The sequence below is a fragment of the Aedes aegypti genome, chromosome 2, assembly GCF_002204515.2.
Source record: "Aedes aegypti strain LVP_AGWG chromosome 2, AaegL5.0 Primary Assembly, whole genome shotgun sequence".
NCBI classification, from domain to species: domain Eukaryota; kingdom Metazoa; phylum Arthropoda; class Insecta; order Diptera; family Culicidae; genus Aedes; species Aedes aegypti.
Window position 1 is genome coordinate 132671211 of NC_035108.1, and position 22247 is coordinate 132693457.

The 22247-nt window shown below is 40.1% G+C and overlaps 1 protein-coding gene across 7 annotated transcripts in view; it reads right to left on the reverse strand.

Annotated features, from left to right (window-relative positions):
* Nucleotides 1–3076: 3076 nt before the first annotated feature.
* LOC5568141 (calcium-transporting ATPase sarcoplasmic/endoplasmic reticulum type) overlaps nt 3077–22247 on the reverse strand; it is a 70634-nt gene continuing 51463 nt past the window's right edge. For 6 of the 7 annotated variants that reach the window (XM_021842423.1, XM_021842424.1, XM_001652035.2 and 3 more), the window contains exons 4-11: nt 19710–19792; nt 18661–18762; nt 10947–13013; nt 10763–10878; nt 10450–10686; nt 10261–10378; nt 10049–10166; nt 3077–4035 (exon numbers count right to left, since the gene is read on the reverse strand). In XM_021842423.1, coding sequence (XP_021698115.1) covers nt 4013–4035; nt 10049–10166; nt 10261–10378; nt 10450–10686; nt 10763–10878; nt 10947–13013; nt 18661–18762; nt 19710–19792 — 2864 coding nt within the window. In that variant the 3' untranslated portion in view covers nt 3077–4012. Of the gene's footprint in view, nt 4036–4495; nt 5191–10048; nt 10167–10260; nt 10379–10449; nt 10687–10762; nt 10879–10946; nt 13014–18660; nt 18763–19709; nt 19793–22247 lie in introns of all 7 variants that reach the window. The other variant, XM_021842429.1, reaches the window with a different exon arrangement.

Consider the following 22247-nt stretch of genomic DNA (forward strand, 5'->3'; position numbering starts at 1 on the left):
TATGTTTGGGGTCATGCACAAATGCACAAATGCTGGATCCCTGGCGCGTTGATGTCCAGTGCTATAGGTGCTCTTTGGAAATTTCTGAATAAAAGCTCCTTATAAACGAAAAATTGTTCGCCTGCTGTATACTTCGCGGTTATTTTTGAAGAGAATCAGTTCTTGACTCTGCAATTGAACGGCAGTGACGCTTCCGGTGCACTAACCGAATGGAAAACCTATGAAAATTTTTAATTGAATCGCTATCCATTGTTTTTTTTTCTAGGGATTTTCCCCTGGAACCTACAAGCCCATCAAGAAGAGCTCAGGGGTCAGAAAGACAATTTATTAGCTCCTGTTGAACCTTGAATCCTAATGAACTGAAAACATCAATATTTTAAATAAAATAATACGCCATCTACTTATTAGAAGGAAATTAGAAGGAAAAGTTCATAAAATAAAATAGGTTTTGAATTCATTATGTTTTTCCATTTTCCAAAAATCGTGCAATACCTCCATTGAATGCTCATAAATATTGGTAGTAAAGGAGCAAAGGATCATTTCTCGCATAATCTGGGATAACGCCCTAAAAGCCATTGGTAACTACGTATGTAGCTCGTTGTTTCTGAGCAAATGAATGAATAAGCATCGAAACCAACACTACTGGCATGTAGAGAATGATCCTTTCTTCAGTATAGCGTTGTTAAATAACGTGTAACTCCATTCAAGTTCTCAAAAACAACGAGCTACACACATGGTTACCAATGGCTTTTAGGGCGAGATCATAAGTTATGCGAGATTTACCCAAGTTATGCATTGCATGCATTAGCCAGCAAGAATAACTTGATATTCATCCTAAATGCTCAGGAAAATGTTGAACTGAAATAATGCTGGAAAGCATTCATAAGGTTGTTAAAATGGAACATTGCTTGACAGTTATCGAATAAGTGCAAAATAACATTTATAATGCTAGAAGTGTTGGCTTTCGGTAAAATTAATGCAATGATATAATGCTTGTTGTTACTTGGGACAGAGACATTTTTGGTTAAAATAGAGACTTCAGAGACGTTTAATAAAAATAGAGACTTTTGATAAAAGACTTGCATAAAAATAAAGACCAATTCTTAAAAATATACCTGCTACCGACCCTAGATATGATAATCCTTTACTGATCAAATATAAGAGACAATAAATAATAACATCAATTATGGTTTGGTAAGCCGATAGAAATTTACACGCGAAAGGATTTTCACTGAACAGCTAGAATAGCGTTTTGATAGCGACGTAGCTGATTTTTTTTTTTTTTATTGAAGAGAATTTTCTTGCAAATAATGGTTGCCTTGCTCTGGGATTGTCGTAAAAATATTCTACTGTGAATCACTGCTTCAAAATAACTTATTGCGGTCGAAATTCCCTGAGAATCCCATCTTCCAGCTTGAATAATATTCCCTGATAATTCCAGGTTTTAGACACCCTGCATATATTATGCGAGAAATGTCCTCTTTAAGGTGAAGATGAATCGAAGCCAAACTTCAAATTTTCAAGAGCACAAATGTGGAGAACCGAACACCCGTTTGAGTTGAAAACTGAATCAATTGGTCACCTCCAGCTAGTGACCAATCGATTAAGTTTTCAGCTTAAACGGATGTTTGGTTCTCCAGATATGTGCTCTTGAAAATTTGAGGCTTGGCTTCGATTCATCTTCACCTTAAGATTCACTTACTTCCGGTAGGTACTTGCTATCAATTTATGTGATTAAATTGAGTAGCTCTTCTTGTGCCTCCAGAGCGGCAATCTTCAAGATTTTTCGTTAGTTGTTCATAGTGATTGTTGTTCAATAAAAAAAGAGATTGCAAAAAAGAAGTCTTCCTGATTAGTGTCATGTCTACCTATCTCAAGTGATATTAATTATTCTGCCTTTTGACTTGGTACCTTTTATCTGTTCGTACCTACGGTATTTCTGAGCTATAAGTACTGGCTGCAGTTGGCGCAAAAGACAGACTTCCCGAACTGTGAACTGATTAACATATTATTTTATTCTTTATTTGCAGGATATAAAAATTAGAAACAAGTTATTCCAGTGAATGAAATTATCGCGGAATGAGACAAGCATTTTTCAAGCAACTCGACAATTCGTTGCGCGGAACAGATTTCGTGAACAGCTATAATTGTTGATCATAGTACTGACGATAAGTCAGATCGATCCGATCAATAGAAATAATAAACCTTTCACTGCTCCAACTTTATCGGCTCTAAACTTATCGTGATAATTATTATAAGGTAAAAAATAAACAACCGTTGCCTCCGACAGGATTCGAACCCATGAACATGGACAAAAACGAATCACAGCTTCAACCCCCACAGGGATGTTATCCGGCATTCTTGCAACATGTCCTGTCCATCGTATACTTCCAGCTTTGGCCACCTTATGGATACCGGGTTCACGCATGTACAGTCAACTGTCCCTAACTCGATATTCTGTACCTCAACATCGAGTTAGAGAAACATAGTACAGGTTAGTTCTCATGCCTACCTCGATGGTCCTTTGGAACGCAGTTACTTTGGGTTTTGTGTTCTGTAATTCGATACCTCCATAACTCGATGGTCCCTTCAATATCGAGTTATGGAGAGTGCAGGTTGTGCCATATGAGCTCCCTCCCATGTAGGTACAGCTTTTTACCTTCTTTTTGTCTGTGATAATACTTTGATGGCGCTTTCTTTCACTTACAATAAATCATTGATTTTTCATAATTATCTCCGACTGTTTCTTTATTCAATCAATGTTTATTCAAAAACAAGTTTATCAAACTAAACATCTCTATTTAGCCACGAGTGCCGTTTGTGTCGATCCTTCAGTTTTCCTGTTCATCACAACACTACACAATGTAGTACGAGTGACAAACGTTCCCAATCCACGATCACTGGCTGGACGGTATCCTTCTATCCTAACACGCGTTGTTGGAGATCTGTCTTGCAAACTGAATCTCGAATAGTTGTTTGAACCAATTCAGGTACCAAAAAGCGGGAAAACAAATCTTATCAAACAGATAAACTGGGACGACTGAAGAAGCTTCGACGAGATAAAGATATAGGCAGATGGTTTTAACGATTTTTATTGTTCATTTTCGTGAAACTTTAACTTGTTTTATACTTGTTTATTTAAACAAAGATGAAATGACATAAAATTAAAGATGGCGGTCAACGTCACACAATGTTTTTTTTTTACTTTTATTAAATTAAGTTTATTCCTTTTGTAAATATCTAACTTTTTAAGTGTAATTTCGACGACTACAACTCAACAAGAAGATGATGTCTCTCTTTTCAACCTTTGTTCACTTTATTTAATTATCTTATTTACATTGTCTCGTATTTTATAAAAATAATAAATAAACTAAAAGGACATAAGGTAACATAAATATTTGAAAAGGGTTCAACAAAAGATCAACTGAAAAGGCAGTATATAAAGATACAATTCGAGGAAATGAAACTTAAGCATTAATAAATGAGAGAAAAATGTCTTCAATTGTTCATTTTCACTAGAAAAAAGTAAAAGTCGCTGTTGTTCTACTCTACCCCAGGGATATTAACTTCAAATGGTCTGGTTCTGATCTACGGTGAAATGTTAAGAAAACTTCGGCAAAACTTTTTCGATACTTTTGATTGGAACACGCTCACTAAATGTATTGTAGTATTTTTTCACTTTGGTGTAGATAATTCGAATTTAGCCTTAAGTAAAACGAGAAAAAAAGGAAATTCAACTCATTTTATCCTTTGGATTAGTTGTTGAAAACCAGACATTTGATATTTAACATTTGATTTTTGATATTCGGTTTTAATACTTCCTAGTAGGAGAAACAGATGTAGGTTTCCTTCCTAGATTTAATAAATAACGATTTGGTGTTGGTTTTTGTTTTTTTTATTGTTTCGACTTTTTTTATTCATTTATTATTGCATTTTTGCGTTGGTTTCTTGTTTGCTGAAAGAAACACGATTTTGTCGAGTACTAGCAGATGTTAAAAGCCACTAGAGCTTCTTAGTCCCATTTTTTAATTTCGCCTACAGGGTATAGAATGGAAAAAAGAGAAAAGACAATTAAGTTTATTGTGCGCAGATTAACGGCTGTCGAATAGTTTGGGGCGTAACGCGCCAAACCGTCTCAGTCACTTAAACATAACAAACAGTAGCAATCAAAATTGGTCGTTGGTAAAAGGGTTTCGAAAGACAAAAAAAAAAGCATGGAAAAATTTTAATGGAAGCTTTTGGATCGTTGCAAGCCAAGGTAAGTCCGTCACAGTCGTTTAGTCCGATCGGTTTTCTGAACGAGAGGGCGTGGCTTGCAACAGTATGATGAATTGAAGCGTTTTGAAATATTATTCGAGATTTGAAATTAAGGAAATGGAATTTGATAGTGAAACAAACGTCGGATAAGCGTTCAATATGGGGGGTATGAGATAAGTTCGTCTGTGTGTTTGGGGGATAAATTATCTATAGAATAATTTAAAATAAATAACTTTACTTGTTTCCTTAGTTTGTCGTTTATCTGCTTAGAATTATATCACTCATTAAAAAACATTTTAATATAATTCTAATTCGTCGCTGTACGATGGCAAACAGTTTGTGGGGTTGATTGACGTTAAAGGTTAGCAGTAAGGATGGCGTAGGGTTGTTGTATAGTAATCATCAGGTTCTTCATTGTTGGTAAAGGAACAACAACAGCACAAACACAGAACGAGGTCGATGAAGCATGAGATAACACAAATAAAAGGAAAGGGTCTGGCTATATCCGAGTCTGGTTAGATCTTGGCTTAAGGATCTGTTTCCCTGTGTATAGTTGTTTGTTAGACGGAAACAGAAACCATTGGTCGAGAACTCGCGATAGCCAAGGATGTCTGCCTTAAAACCCCGCGCTTCGACGGCCGGTTCCTAGTCCTTCCTTTGCACTCGATGTATCCTGTTCTCCGAACACCAGTGCAGCACGAGATGCACGCGACACAGAAATAGATGGTAGCATAGGTACGGGGAAAATAGGATGTTTTACTTTGGTTGAAGCATGCATCATAGACGTTGTAATTTGCGCGTGGGGTTCAAGGTGGCTGTAGATTTTCTTAGTTCTGGAGGGAATATTTGGTGTGATGAACAGTTGAACTGGATGAAACGATAGGAAGCTTGTTAAGCTTTCTGGAGTGGTGATTTAATGGAACTCGGGGTTGACTGCGTGAGGAGAAAGAGAAAGAAATAAAGGAAATATTCGATTAACATTTCGTTGGCTAACAACGAGTGTCACTACTTCCACTACTTGGTGCGAATTTGGTATCTGGTATCAGAGTTGTAGAAGTGTATAGTTCTAATTGAGCATCATTTTGTTTTGAATTATTCCCTTTTTGATTGTGCTAATATTGTTTCATAAATTAATCAAAAACATTTTAAAATTGATGAAAATGTGACGCAAAATTCAAATATTGAGGGGTAATATTTAAGTACGAAACCTTAATGTATTTAAAACCACGATGGCATTTAAATCCACGATAGGCTCGCTACTGCCACAATAACTGTAGCGATAGCTCTCATTCAATAACTGTAGTTAAGTGTTCATAAAGGCACTATGCTACGACGCAGTCTATGTCCTAGCTGGGACAAAACGCCGTAAAGAAAAAAGCTAGCTACTGTAATTACAATTATGTGATATACGACTGGATAAGTTACTATGGTAATTTTCTGGTTATCAGCCAGAATAAATGGTTTACGAAACAATTATTCTCACTCCAACGTTTCTATTCCGAATTGGATTTTATCCAATGATGAAGATCCAAATCGGGATCGAGACGATGGAGCGAGAATAATTGTTTTGTGAGCCATTTATTCAGACTGCTAACCAGAAAAAAATACTATTGTAAATCTAATTGATCTAAATCATTAATTACGAAAAATTGTAATCTTTTCAAAAATATGTCAAACTAAAACAACTTAGAATCCTTACAATTCCGCTACTCTGATACCAATTTGTACAGCTTACGTCAAACTCGTTGCACTACTTGCTATCCTAAGAGCATCGCCGAAAAACATATATAACTATTCTACTTTTTCGGTTTGTGCTAGTTACGAGTGCTGAAATTTTTACACATTGATGTTGGTTCTATGCGTGTTTGTGTTGCAACTACAAATACCACAACATCTAGCCTAATCCTCTCGCTCGGAATGTTGGTTACAATTTTTTTTTGTACACATCGAACATGGAATGCACGGGTACTTACTGGAGGATGAACAAATTCACCGCATGGAATGTAGGTATATCGTATGAAGTTGGATGATTCGTATGGAAAGAGGCGAAATGATGCTCGAAGATTGATTCACAGATGAGGCACACGTTGTTTCTGAGTTCTTCATCGGGTTTTGGATAGTAGGTATCTGCTTAATCCATGCACAGGCCAAAAAGCACTCGCTCGTTCATTCACTTGATCAAAACACACTTGCTTTTAGAAGAAACTGCGGATCATTTCTTGTATGTGTCTTCTGGAGAAAAGATCCACGGCAGCGGTCGCAGTGAAAAGCTTTATAACTATATAAGATGCTCAAGCATTTGTATATGGTGTTTGATGTTGAGTGTACTCAGCTGCCGAGAGATCGCTAGGTTGGGCATTTTTCCACGTTGCCATCTCTCGGCGACTGTCCCCTCCCATTCCCAAGAGTTGACCGGTGGCATTTGTGCGGCTAGAGAAGAGAAAAAGCTCTGATTGTGGTTATTGGGGGTTAGTGAAAAAAATAGTAAACACACTCGACTAATTTTTGTTAATGTTTTAAATATATTTAAAATGCATTTTTTCTAGGTTTTTCAGTTTTTTCGTGTCTTCATTGATGACCTCTCTCTTGCTACGAAGACTTCCAGTACTCATAATTCTTTGTTCCTTCACTACAGTAATGATAATCATATTTGCCTGCTGCTTCCCATTCGTTTTTTTTTTCATTAAATAGTTGGAGTAAAAAAACTACTGTAGAACAAGCTTCACACAGTCATATCTCTTTTTCATTTCTGTTGTCCTCTATAATGTTTCATACAACCGTCGCGCAAACTTAAGTGCGTTTGGTTTATCTTTTGTTTTTCTATACTACTTTTAGAGCTTGTTTGCTTTCGTCAACAAATACAGGGGAATAATAATAACAACTATTTTACTCATTTGATTTTCCCTTTCCGGAGTTTTTTTCATATCCATAGGCTGCTTACAGGTTTTCCATGGTCGTGTATGTGTATTTAATGTAACTGTTAGGTATTTTTCATGACTTCACATGTCAATCTGTTAATGTTTCGAAGTAACCTAATGTAAATTCTGTTTTTCACATTTCCTACTTAAGTTTCACCGAATCGCAAAAAGAACAATGAAATTATTCAAAAACAATTTCATTTCATGTATATGGTTATTATCTAATTATGCTAACTTGATTCTTCGGCATTTTCGCCATTAGTTCATACTAGGTTCTCCGGAATCTACAACATGTGCCGTGCGCATGAAAAATCGCACACAAAGAAAGTGGTTAAGTTTTGCTATGTATAGACACTCAGAACCACCCAAACGGCCAACGGTATTAAAAAAAATCAAGCAAAAGAGACACGCCACATTTAAAAAAGGTTTCTGTTCCTACCTAATTTCGATGCCAAGCAAATCTAAATTTGCTTGAACATCACAAGACACAAATTTCGAAACGAAATAAATCAATTGCATACAAAGCTATCTTTGTAACCCCACGGTTTCAATTGTTGCACAATGGTTGTTTAACAACGACTACGACGACAACAACAACAACAGTAACAACGTGGGTCAACTTTTGGATGGAATTTAATTCTGTTCTACTACCCTCTTCGAGGCACACAAAAAATGTTTATCAGTTGTGCTATCGGTTGACAATTCACTATTGATTATTGCACAGATTGACAGGTCTGTGCTACAGCAACAAATGAAAAGTTTTGAAAAAAATACAATAATTCTAATAATGTTTAATTGCATTGAATCATTTTGGAAGCTAAATCTGCATTGAAATGGGCTGAAGAAAGTTTCGATTTATACGATTTTTAACTACCAAAGATACAAAAATCAAAACTGCAAAGAACACAATTATGAAACAGCACTATTGCTGAAGAGTACAAAATCCTAATCAATTGAAACTGATTTGCAAATTTCTGAAAACATAGGGCGTGAGAGGACCTACAATTTTATATTTCCTAGTTGATAGAACATTTGACAGATGGTACGATTTTGGGTAAGTAGTGGTAGAAAAATTGAGATTAAATGTGCGATTAACGTCTAGCACTTAGTTTTTCTTTTGTAGTTACTCAATAGTAGTGAATAATATATTAAAAATATTCAGTTGGGTAAAAGGGCAGGGCAGAACGACAAGTCTTGATTTTGGTTTTTAGGTTGAAGTGGTTTGAGAAACACTGTCCAGTTCTAAATCGTCGTGTTCCAACCACCTTTTCAATAAACATGGAAACCAATAGGAACGATAAATGGCTATTTTCCCTGTGTCTAAAAATACTTTCCAAGTCCCAAGATGACTGTTGTTTACATGTTAATCGTTTGTTTTACTATGGAAGATTTGGTTTATTCAATTAAATCTTCATGCTCGAACGATTCACACAACAAATGATGCTGGCTCAAGAATAGTGCAAGTTTAGTATAAGAACAAAAAAGGTGTTTCTCTACAGCTAAACTGTTGTCGTCTACCCGGGAATATTCGACTCCCCAAAGTGTAGCGAAATTGGTGAAACAAAACTTAAGTAATCATTAGTCATTCATTCAAATCCAAAGAATCAACCATTCGCTTTGCGTGCTCGATGCGCGGGATAAATTATTTATCTTCAGTTTGCTGGGTTGGCTTCGATCGATGGGTCATAATAAGAGGAAGGTTCGTTTCAGTGAATGTTAAGTTAAGATGCTATATGATGATGAGGGAAAATTACAAACGAAGGTAAAAAAGATCACTCAAACACATTCAACTCGCGCTTATTAAGATAGAACTCATTCACTATCACTGTCATTAGTAGTACTTATTTTCGTTTTTTCGTGTATCGTGGGAAGGGTTAAGAGGGAGTTTTGTTGCTTATGGGATGAGACACACTTGTTTCTATGGTTATTTGGGAGTGGACGGTCTTTCAAAGCCGTTTGTTTTTGCTTTTCTGCAATTTTTGTTTGTGTATTGGTGTATACGATATTATTAATAGTATTGCATTACAATTTACAATTTATATCTTTTTTTTGGATGAAATGTATATAAATATATACGATTGTATAGCAACGTTGTATAATGATTTACGGTTAACATGCTGTTTTTTCTTTCATAAAGTGTAGAAATAGAGGTTAATCGCAAAAGGGGTGTTTGTTTTTAGAAAAAAAAAACACTTCTCTATGGGGCCCATTGCTTGGTTTGAGATTTTAAAACAGAAACAAATCCTATGCACAATACGCGTAACCGTTTTAAGGGAAAGACGGAAATGTACAAACATAAATGATAAATAGTAATCAACTAAAAAATAAAAGGGAAATCTTATGAGTGTAGTAGTTAAAAAGAACATTCAACAATCATTAGCAATCACGAATCACTTAAGAATTATCATCAGTTTTAACGCTCAGTTTTGCTAAAATCACTCGTTTCGTCTCGATCACGCCCACGCCTCTCGCGAATTAGACTTATCTGGGAGCTAAAAGCTCCATGATTTTCTCTCGAACTGACAATCTTACAATTATAGCTTCCCCGATTTCGATCAAACCAAAAATAATAAATTCAAACGAAAACTGCTAATTGATATCGAGAGAAGTTACAATCACATGGACTGCCGCTCGAGAGTGACTTTTGTTTCCTAAAGATTCCCCTTTGCTATCGACTTGTTAAACTTGTCGCGAAATTCAACTCTTACTTGTAGCATTTGTTTTGAACCGCATAGGAATCGCGTTTTCGGTTGTTCTGTTTCGATTTTGATTGCGTGTTTTTTTTTGAGTTTAGTATGGACCCCATAAAATGTAAGCAAAGAACACTGCCCACGCTAACACTAGCCAATGCATAGTTTTGATATAGCTCTCACCGTCGGAGATCCTTCTGGCGACGAATTTCAGGATTTCATCTAGCAGCACAACTGGCAGCGAGAACTTCATCACAGTGATCCATTCGTCTCCGTTCAGTGGGGTGACCTGGAACACGGTCTGTGGAATAGAAAGAAGGCAACACAGGTTGGAATGGCCATTCGGGATAAAGGAAATAGTGAATTTGAACCACAAACATTGACCCATCACTTACGGAAAGAACATCGACGTGCAGAATGACGAAGTGCAGAGCGAACGACAGGCACATGGATCCAATGAGCCACAAGTTCGACCATGGTGGCATAGTGACCAGAGACTGGTTCTCAGACAAGCTGCAGAAGAAATGGAAAAGAAATCAGTTACCTATACCATATTATAAGCTTCTCAGTGTAAATCAACGTACCTGTTCATGGCGTTCAACATCTCAATGGTAACCAGAACAGACAGAGCCATGGTCATTGGATGTGGGTCAGTGAAGATCTTGCAGTCGATTCCCTTGAATTCGTCTCCACCAGCAATGCAGGACAGATGGTGAGTCAGCTGCCAGTAGGTCAGCTGTGGGCCGTGGTCAGAAAACATGAACCACCAGGCAGCACCACCGACGGTAGCGGCACCGACATAACCACCAATAGCCATGTAACTGAATGGATTGAAAAAATCAAAGAATGATTCAGATTAATGCCCATCCCGTTGACCTCAGTATTCCATGAACCTACCGGAAGAACAGCCAGCCGGAGATCAGACCTTCATCAGCCTTACGTGGTGGTTTCTCCATGATATCGAGATCTGGTGGGTTGAAGCCAAGAGCAGTAGCTGGCAGACCGTCAGTAACCTAAACCAGAACAAATTCGAACGTTATGTCACATCCCATCTGCAAATAATCTTTAAATCATCTCTTACCAAGTTGACCCACAGCAGCTGGACTGGGATCAGAGCTTCTGGCAGACCAAGGGCAGCGGTCAAAAAGATGGACACGACCTCACCGATGTTGGAAGAAATCAGATAACGGATGAACTGCTTCATGTTGTTGTAGATGGCACGACCTTCCTCGACGGCGGCGACAATGGAGGAGAAGTTATCGTCAGCCAACACCATCTCGGAGGCGGACTTGGCGACAGCGGTACCAGAACCCATAGCAATACCGATTTCGGCCTTCTTCAGAGCAGGGGCGTCGTTGACACCGTCACCAGTCATAGCGGAGATTTCGTTCATGCTTTGCAGGTATTCAACGATCTTGGACTTGTGGGCGGGTTCGACACGGGAGAACAGACGAGCACGGGCGCAGGCCTCACGCTGTTCGCTGACTGGCAGATCATCGAATTCACGTCCGGAGTAAGACTTGCCGGTGGTGTCTTCATCCTCAGTGAACACGCCAATACGACGGCAGATAGCTTCAGCAGTAGCCTTGTTGTCACCAGTGATGACAATAACGCGAATACCAGCAGCACGGCAACGAGCGATCGAGTCCAAGACTTCCTTACGTGGGGGATCAAGCATACCAACAACACCGACGAAGGTTAGGTTGACTTCATAAGTGTAGAACTTGGTCGAATCGTTCAGATCCATATCATCAGGCTTCATTGGGTTATCAGCGGTAGCCAGGGCCAAGCAACGGAGGGTATCGCGACCGGTACCATACTGGCGAGTCAGATCCAAGATGCGGTTCTTCAGAGTCTGAGTCAGTGGCACCTTGGTAGATCCGACACGGGCATGAGTACAACGATCCAGGACACCTTCAGGAGCACCCTTACAGAACAGTTTTGGTCCGGTTCCAAGCTTGGAGGCCTTGAGTGGAGTACAGTAGCTGGACATGGATTTACGATCGCGAGAGAATTCCAGGGTGAATTCTTTCTTCCACTTGGTTTCGATTTCCTGACGGACGCAGATAGCAGCCGAGCGACGATCCAAACCTTGCTTGGTAACGTTGAATGGATTCATCTTCTCAGCAAGGACGATCAGAGCGGTTTCAGTAGCTTCACCGACCTTTTCAAAGACCTTCTTAACTTCGTTGAAATCAATAGCAGAGTCATTGCACATAATGCAGATGGTTCCCACTTCCTGCAGAACTTCGTAGTCGGAGGCCTTAACTCTCTGGCCCTTCAGGGTCATTTCACCAATTGGTTCGTAGGTGGATCCGGAGATTTCGAATTCAGTGAAGCTGCTGTCGTTGCCTTCAACCTTTTCAAAGACGAACATACGCGAGACGGACATCTGGTTGGTGGTCAGTGTACCGGTCTTATCAGAGCAGATAACCGAGGTACAACCCAGGGTTTCGACGGATGGCAGCGAGCGGACAATGGCGTTCTTCTTGGCCATACGGCGGGTACCCAGAGCCAAACAGGTGGTGATGACAGCTGGCAGACCTTCAGGGATGGCAGCAACAGCCAGAGCGACGGCGATCTTGAAATAGTAGACGGCACCCTTGATCCACGAGCCACCGTGAGCTGGATCGTTGAAGTGACCAATGTTGATGGCCCAGACGGCAATACAGATCAGAGAGATAACCTTGGACAGCTGCTCACCGAACTCATCGAGCTTCTGCTGCAGGGGGGTCTTGATTTCCTCGGTTTCCGACATCTCGGTACGGATCTTACCGATGGCGGTGTTCAGACCGGTTCCGATGACAACACCACGGGCCTTACCGGCGGCAACGTTGGTACCGGAGAACAGGATGTTCTTCTTGTCCTGGTTGACGGCACGGGGATCCGGGATAGCATCGGTGTGCTTGATGACGGACACGGACTCACCGGTCAGGATGGACTGATCGATACGGATGGTGGTGGAGTAGATCTTGATCAGACGGATATCGGCGGGGATCTTGTCACCGACGGACACCTCAACGATGTCACCGGGCACGATCTCCTTGGCGCGCACCTTCTGGACGCCGGACTTGTCGCCACGGACGACCTTGCCCATCTCGGGCTCGTACTCCTTCAGGGCTTCGATGGCGGATTCGGCATTACGTTCCTGGTTTAGAAGTTTTGCGGGATAGAGATGAAAGAAGATTAATAAATTTTTGTACAATAATCAATAATTGGTATTGATGAAATTCTCAGTTCTGAAGTTTCAGTTTCATATGTTCTATGTAAGTACCTAGTTGGGCTACTCAATAAGCTTAAAGTTTGTATGAGAAAATCGACATAATGTATGTTACAATTACATTGTCAACAGAAAAGAGCAAAATTTGAAACTTTTCTTGTGGAATTGCCCTATTTGCTCCGAGGGAAACAGCATATTAGTTCCCTGGGGTAAAATTTTTGGCTTCCAGAAGAAAACATTCCTTGCATACCTTTTTAAAAGGACCGATCTAACATTGAGAGACTTCTATTTTTTCTTCAATTAATAACTTAGCAACATTAACCCGTATCCGCCCAGCAAATGGACAAAAGTTAGCATTGCTTCTATTTCGGCGATTCTTGACGGTTTGCCTTCGTTTTAGCTCGATTGGAATCGTCTGGGTGTCTAGTTTTTCGAGGATCATTGGGAGATTTTGGGAAATGTCCACCGGTTCGGAGTTATTCCGGTGGATTACTGGGTCAAGGAGGTTTAATACGCCCCAACTTCCATTTTAATCAACTTTTACCCAACTAATTGATATAAATCTGACTCCATTTTTATTTGTCTTTATAGTTTCAACTACGAGCGTCATGTGATAACTAAATTAGACAATGGGAACAGCTTTTTTCTTCGGGTATTTTTTCAGTTGTTCCACAGAGGTCCCATTCTGTGGAACCAGCCCCCAATAGGGCAATTTTATTTTTCTTCTAAAGTGGTAAATTTTTTTTTCTTCTAAACATTATAGTTTTGAAAAGCAGCTCTGACCTCGAACAAGATCATTTTAGTGGTATTGGTCACCCAGAAATAGAACCTAGTTCCCAACTAAGTCACTGGACCTGTTATCTAGGTGGCATGGCCAATATCCTTTAACTGTTTTCTCACGACCATTTCTGAGTTACTTTTGCAAATGATGAAGTTAAGGACCCAAATTTCGACAGTTTAGAAGAAATGAAATTGACCTATCTTCGGCCGATTTCAAGGAGGTCCCACAAATATCCGAAAAAAAATACCCAAAGCCTAAGCTCAGTGTCTATTTTAGTTCTCACATGACGTCCGTACTCGAAACTATTAAAAAAAGTTGAGTTAGAGGAATATTTATACTAAAAAATTTGGCTAACGTTGATTGAGAAGGTAGTTGGGATCGTTTTTATCCGACTTGACCCAGTAACCCACTGGAATAACTCCGAACCGGTGGACATTTCCAAAAATTCCAATGATCCTTGAAAAAATAGGCATCCAGACGATATCATTCAAGCTAAAATGAAGGCAATCCGTAAAAAATCGCCGGAATAGAAGTAATTTGAACTTTAGTCCTTCTTGTATTTAGTATTCTTGTATGAAATTATAGCCTAGAAAATTGTCTTCAGATCTATAGTGAAAAGCTTTGGCATGAAAAGATAACGAGATAGGGGAGAATATCTCATTGTTACCTAGGTCTATTTGAAAAGTTACGCGAGATTTCTGGTTTATTGCAGTATAGTCTCCAAAGATTCAAGAACCTTTATGTCACCAACTGAATAAATTTTGGCTGAATTGGCCGAAAATGTAATTGGAACAGTCTTTCTCATGCATATGATCGATTTTATTCGTACAAATGTCAAGCTTTATGAATAAAACATATTATATTTTTGTATGACTTTACTACCACGGAGAAACCCTGGCCTCAGCAAACCATCAATGGGATCTCAGAATAACGAATACATTATATCTTGTAGATGTTTCCTACCTTCTATATAAAAAAAAAATGAAAACAATTTTGTAAGAAAATTTTCTACATCTTAAATCTTCCCAACGGGTCTAGGGCTTTACCCTTTATCAACTAGACAATTTATATATGGAAATATGGGCTTAAAATAAGCCTTCAAGAACAAATATGCTTCAAGGCATCTTGGCCTTCCTTTCAGATTCAAGGAAACTTCAAGAATGAAAATAAATTAAACTTTTCTTGATGATCAATAAAATATTCATTTGAGGGAACCTAAAATATACAAACCCGCATAATTTTGGACACAGTGGCCAGATAGCCAATAAACGCACAGCTATTTAGCAAGATGTGGGTCGTGGGTTCGTCTCGTACCGGTCAAGGATCTTTGAGATTATCTCGACTTCTCAGGACATCTTCGTACCTGTCACACGATACACGAATGCAAAAATGGTCAATTGGCAAAGAAACCCCTCAGTTAATAGCTGAGAAGAATTCTCTGTCCCATTTGGATCGTAAAGCCAGAAAGAAGAGGAAGAATTGTCAACCTTATTGTAACTGAGCATATAAATGGATTTAAACGTTTTTTAACACTTCAGTCGTCGCGCTGTTGTATTTTGTACAACACTGCTGAAAAAATCTCGCTTTTCGTTCACAATAGCAGCGCGGTGGTTCTGACGGAGGCAAACCGCGCGACGACTGAAAGGTTAACAACACTATGATAAAATGGTTTCCCAGTGTTGATTGTTTGAATATTTCAATTTGCATTCATTTTTTTAGAAATACTCGGTACTCGCTAAGTTACCAATGGCGTTATTCTAAGTTAGAGGTCATTAAAAACTGACGTCCATCATTAGGGGGAGGAGATGAGTCTACGAAAGTGTGACAGTACATGTACCAGGTATTGGGAAAAGCGTGACAAAGCCTCTCTGGAGCAGGGGGCATCTAGAAATCCTGAAAAACGATTGACGTCATATTTGAATCATCCCTTATGCGAGAATACATCTCACTCATATCCAAAATGGGTTTGCAGGCTACACAAAACCATGCAAAGGGCAGCCAAGAGAGATTTTTAGATTTACCATAGAAAAAGCTTTTGATATACTTATTGCCTCATTCAAAACGAATTTACATTTTCATGTAACGGTTGTTCAGTAAAGAACGAGAATGATTTCCATACCTTTCTGTAATTAAAGTAAGAAGCGTAATTTTTTTCTCTACAAGAGAATTGCTCTCTGGACTCCCTGAAAATACCGTTCTGATTCAAATTCCGGACACTCAACTTTGTATGGGAAAGGTTTCAATTGAAATGTTTCAAAATTTGCCGTTCGAAAGTTCCCAATTTGAAGACTCGTTTTAATATGATTTTTCTATAGCAATCCATGAAAATTTACAATGCTTAACTAATTTGACGTTTTTCCAATAGTTGGTAGGGTTTATTTAACGATTTAACTTTTCCAACTTTGTTTTTCACGAGCTGTCCGGAATTTGAATCAAAGCGTCCGAAATATGGAGCAAAAGTGAGGTGGTGTCCGGAATAAAAATCGCGAAGAGGGCACACATTTCTATTTATTTAAAAGTATTGAAGTTGTGGAATTCAAATCTTCACCCACCATTCGAAAGGCAAGTGTCCTGATAGCATGATAACGCTGAGGAATCATAAACATTGATTTAATTTACATGCTTTTAGGTGACTCACACTTCAAAGAGGCCTTAAGTGTCCGTAATATGAATCAAAACGGTATGTGGAATGTTTCTTTCGCTCGGGTGCTGTCAGTTCAATCAAAGATGGCGTCGAAACAGCAAGAGCGTGTTGTACGGTTTTACGAAACGCATAGTAATCGTGGAAAAAAGTTTACGGTAGACTAGAGTGCCTATAAACAAGAGTGACGTCTTGTTCCAATTTTGACAGGTCTCCTGCTCAATTGGAACGCGGATTTGTATATGGAAATGACAGTTCGCCGCTGTTCGGACGGGGTTGGTGGTCTAATGGCTATCGCTTCTGCTTTGCAAGCAGAAGGTCGTGGGATCAATCCCAGGCCCGTCCCTTTCACATATTTGTAACACTCTTCCTAATAGCTGTCTTTCTCTATCTCTCTGCGTCATTATGGCGCAAACATCATCAGTTCTATCATCTATCGCTAGAATTGAATAAATCGACTTAACCGCTTACCACAGTGGTATCCATATGGTCAAATACCTCATCCATCACTAACAAAACACTCCTACTTCCAAGGTAGCTGTGGGAAATGCAGGAGATTCTCCGATTTTCTAGTAACAACGGCTAACTAATTAACTTCCTTCCTCTCCCCGGTGGACATAAGGACGTGGCCGGCGCCGTTATCAATCGAGAAATGTAAAGGGTAGTGTTATTGTACATTGAAGATGGTAAAAACAAGCTTAAACCCAAGCTTCATCTGAGTGGTTCTCTGTGCAATATCACTATCCTGATTGATCACGGAGTAGCAACTACGAAGTGTATGTTCCATCAGTTGATCGTTTTTTTTTTGCTCGTTTTTTGATGACAGTTCGCCGCTGTTCCAATTTTGACATCGACGCCACTCTTATCTAAATCCACTCTGCGCTAGACCACTTTCGAGACGAAACTTCTCCCGTGAGTAAAGTTTATCGAATCCTGGCATCCCTGAGCGTGACGAAGAAGAAGAAGAAGGAAGCGTCGAAAAGACTGAGCTCTACATCAAGGGCGCAACGAGTTTGCATTACGCCGACCATAAATATCACTGCTTCCATACCTTGATTCACCGAACCCTCATGATGGAGGGCATCTTCTGTCGGAAGAAGACTCGGTACCCTGAGCACACGGACGAGCAGATAGCGACCGTGAAATCGCAGTGCCGCCAACAAGACGCGACTAAGTTGCTAAGTCGTACGGCTTATCAGGGCCCCTTCAGTGTTGACCAGACTCATTTCCCCGAAATTCGAATTGTGAAGCCATGAACTGTTATAACTGTGCGTTGTATTCCTGAGATGGAGGGGGAGGTGGTTGGGCTTGAGTGTTGCACATGGGATCCGACAGTTTCAATCTCGGTGGGCCGCAATTCAAGTTTCGGTGAAATGATTCGCACTCACTCACTCACTCACTCACTCATTTCATTTCACCGAAACTTGAATTGCGGCTCTCTGGGATCAAAATTGATCGATTTTGTGTGCAGTACTCAGTGTTGACCAGACTCATTTCCCCGAAATTCGAATTGTGAAGCCATGAACTGTTATAACTGTGCGTTGTATTCCTGAGATAAAGGGGGAGGTGGTTGGGCTTGAGTGTTGCACATGGGATCCGACAGTTTCAATCTCGGTGGGCCGCAATTCAAGTTTCGGTGAAATGATTCGCACTCACTCACTCACTCATTTCATTTCACCGAAACTTGAACTGTGGCTCTCTGGGATCAAAATTGATCGATTTTGTGTGCAGTACTCAAGCTTAACCATCTGCTTTTCTATCTTAGGAGGATAGAACATGGTTGTAGTAGTTCGTGGCTTCGTAGTTTGGAAAATGTTATTTTCGGGGAAATGAGTCTGAACAACACTGGCAGTACTCAAGCTTAACCATCTGCTTTTCTAATAATTTATTTACCTAATAATTTATTTAGTATTGAATAGCTGCCTTATACGGTACAAAGATGTGTCCTCAGTTTCAGTTATATTCTGATTTATTTTCTAAGTAATTTCTACGTTTCTTGTGTATTTCTTCGTGATGATCGATGACAAATGAAATCATAGACAAACGGATGACCAACTTAGCATTTCAAACATGTTGAAAAGGAAGTAGAATATAACGTCTGGTTGTCCATGACTAAAAGATGTAGGAATAGTTTTTTTTTTTCAATTTTTTACCTGCCACACACCGACGCAAGCGTTGGCGATCAGAATGAGCAAAATGACCAGGGGTTCCACGAAGGCTTCAACACCTTCATGTTCTTCAAAAAGGGCGAGGACCTAAAAGATAAAAAGAAACACGTTATTAAAGGTTTGTATGATTTTCCGTAAGAATCGTGGTTAGTCTGTTTCCGAGTTGAAAGTCAAGACGTCAGAGAATCTGTCAAAAAAACCGTAAGGAACAAACATCCACACGAAATGCAATGACGAGAGCCAGCTTCGTACAAAAATAACGACACATTTCCTTGAACTTGATTGAAACGACGATGGATACGGGGGTGGAAAATGGTCAGAAAACGCGCCGCGGCAAAAATGAAAGCAACGAAGCGGCTTGAAAATTCTGCCATTTATCATACTCGAACCAAGAATAGAGATGTAGAGTGAATTTTCAGTTTTCTAAAAAAAAAATCCGTGACAGAAACACGCAAAATGTCCAACATCAACCTCGGTTGGCTGGCAGTTTTTTGATATCTTCATTGCGTATAGCCTTCGCCGGGAGCTGTCACGTATCTGTAGCCAGCAACGTGTGAGATCGCTCCCGGCGCTCGCGGTAGGTGCTTATAGCCTGGTGTCGAACGTAAATTATATACCGCTTAAGAAAAACCATTTGACCGTACCGGGATTTAATTATCAATAACGCCTTCGGACTGTATGGAATGATGCGTCATTCGGTTCAAACTAATGGGACTCTTGAGATTACTAAAATAGCCGCGGCCGTCGTCGTTCGAGTAGGAATGAATTTCGCAACTAGGATTGAAAATTGAAGTACATTTTCGTGTTGAGACAAAGGATTCAGCCAACGAATTGTCACGTTCTAGTGTTTAAACATTTCATCTTTCTCGCGGCGGTTTTCGTAAAGCTTGTCGTCATTGTTGTAGGTAGGTGGCAGTTTTCCACTCGTTTTAAATTGTAGCAGTCAGCAAAAGTGAAAACGGTTGCAAATTTATGGTGTCACTCAGCACTCTGGTCTATGTGTAGGTCGGTGCAGTGGAGAATATAATACTTACAAAGGAAATGATAGCAGCCAGCAGCAGAATCTTAACTAACAGATCATCGAACTGTTCCAGAACTAATTGCCAGATTGTTTTTCCTGTTTGGGTGATTAGAAAGAAAATAGATGATTAGAACTAATTCGGAATTCGTCAATGGATTAAGACATGTGACCTGTACTGATTTATCGCTATCGTCGCCGTTGTCTATGGAGTAGAACATGGATCTAGATATAGTATTGTAATAATATTATAACCGAAATTAACAATCAGTTGTTCTAACTGCAGCATGTCTCCTGACCTCCATATAGATTGTAATGCATTGTGAACAGTGGTTTTCAAGTTCACATGGCTCTCACAAATACGACATACCTCGTAATCAGTGCCAATTATGCTACAACCAACCATGTAATTAACACCGTGTTCACATTGTTGTAACAATCATGCCTACGACGGTAAATGTGACTTCCTTTCTTTCTCTCCTTGTTCTATCCTACTGCTAGAAGCCAAACCAAGTGCAATCTATTTTGATTGATTGCAATTCCGCTCAGTGGCTCCGGAAAACAGGTCATCGCAGGTGCTACACTGTAGCAGTGTGCCCCATGTGTTCCAGTTTCTCGCTTCATTCGCTTTGCTGAAACATGAAAGCAACTCTAGCGATGGTCTGCAAAACAGTCATAAACATGTACAGCCTTTTTGTTTTCCTAAACCCGACCAATTTTGTCGTTTGAATTTCACGGTCCTGCTGGTAGAGTTGAAACGATCTTGGGCTGGGTCATGTTCCCCTAGAAGCAGAGACACAAAGCAACAGGCAACTGGGCCGTGCAGTTTCAGCAGTAAACATTGCAATGATTTATACGCTGTTTACTTGAACATGTGTGTGTGTGGGACCATCCACGAAACTCCTTGCAGCTGGTTCACTAGAAAGATACCGCGATCTGACAAGGCGACCACGCTGGAATACGTTGCCGTCGATGACGGAAGCGCTGGTAAATAAAGTCATGGACCGACTCTATATACCTAAAGCTGTAGAAAAAAAAGGTGGTGCAACGTCTGTTCTGTTCGATGCACCATTTCTATTTACACGACAGCCTTTATTATTTGTTAGGTATGAGCTGCTGCTGCTGCACCGATGCACCGCTAAAGGAGCAGTCATAATTATCAAAGACGACGATGACGTCGATGCCGCGACTGGTCGCGATTTTCTACGTTTGTGTGCGTTGCGCAACACGTTTCAGTCGTCAAAATAATCAGCGATTGTTTCAGCCATCAGTCGGTCGGCGCTACGCCGAACGACTTTTTGCTAATTGCAACAGACGAACAGATCCCATCTATGGCAAAAGCAAAGTACTATTTGGTGCAAATCGGCTATGACGACGACGTGGATGGTCGTCGATAAGCAACAGCATGCCGGAACTCGAGTTTACATCGGTAAATTGTTTTTTTTTTTTATGAACAACAAGAATCACTATTTCTCTAGAAGACTTTTGAAATGTTTCTTGAGTTCGGAAAAATCATCACTATGTAACTTTTACTGTTCCAACTTCTTATCGCCTCTTCAGTTTCGAGAACGCCTTTGGTTATCGAAGTATTGTTCCCTTTGGTCATTCCACCTCAATAAGCTCCTTAACTTTCTGAATTCGGAAGTTATTTCGAACTTTTTTTTCATGCAATAATTTGGATACTAGGATTGCCAAAGATTTGAGCCTTCTCAGTAGTAGGCACGACTTCCACAGATGAATGCGCCTTCGTATTTCACGACCAACGTTGTTGTCGGCCGTAAGCAAGGATCCGAGGTAGACGAACTCGTCACCTACCTCGAAGGTATCCCCGTCTATCGCGACACTGATTCCAAGGCGGGCCCTGTCAAGTTCAGTTTCGCCATCAGTTCGACTTTTATTGCTTCGCGTTTCAGACGGGTGAACAGATTTGCCACCGTTTTAAATTTTCTTCCAATAATATCCATGTTGTTCGCGAAACAGACAAATTGTCAGGATCTCTTGAAAATCGTGCCTCGACTGTTAAATCCGGATCTTCGCACGACACCCTCAAGCGCAATATTGAACAGCAGGCACGAATGTCTATCACTTTGTCATAGTCCCCGGTGGGATTCGAACGAACTTAAGTGTTCGCCGGAGATCTTCACGCAATTTTGCACACCGTCTATCGTTGATTTAATCAATTTTGTAAGCTTCCCGGGAAAGCTGTTCTCATCCATGATCTTCCATAGCTCTACGCGGTCAATACTGTCGTATGCCACTTTGAAATCGATGAACAGGGACCTGGTACTCACGGCATTTCTGGAGGATTTGCCGCACGGAAAAGATCTGGTTCGTTGTTGAGCGACCGTCGATGAAACCTGTTTGATAACCTCCCATGAACTTGCTCCCACGGTTTGCTATAGGCGATAGACAACGGAAGATGATCTGGAAGAGCACTTTGTAGGCGTCGTTTAGGATAGTTTTCACATTTCAGTCTGTCGCGCTTTTGTAGGACATATAACGTCTTGCTTCCACTCCTCCGGAAGCTGTTCCGAGTCCCAGCCGATGCAGACAA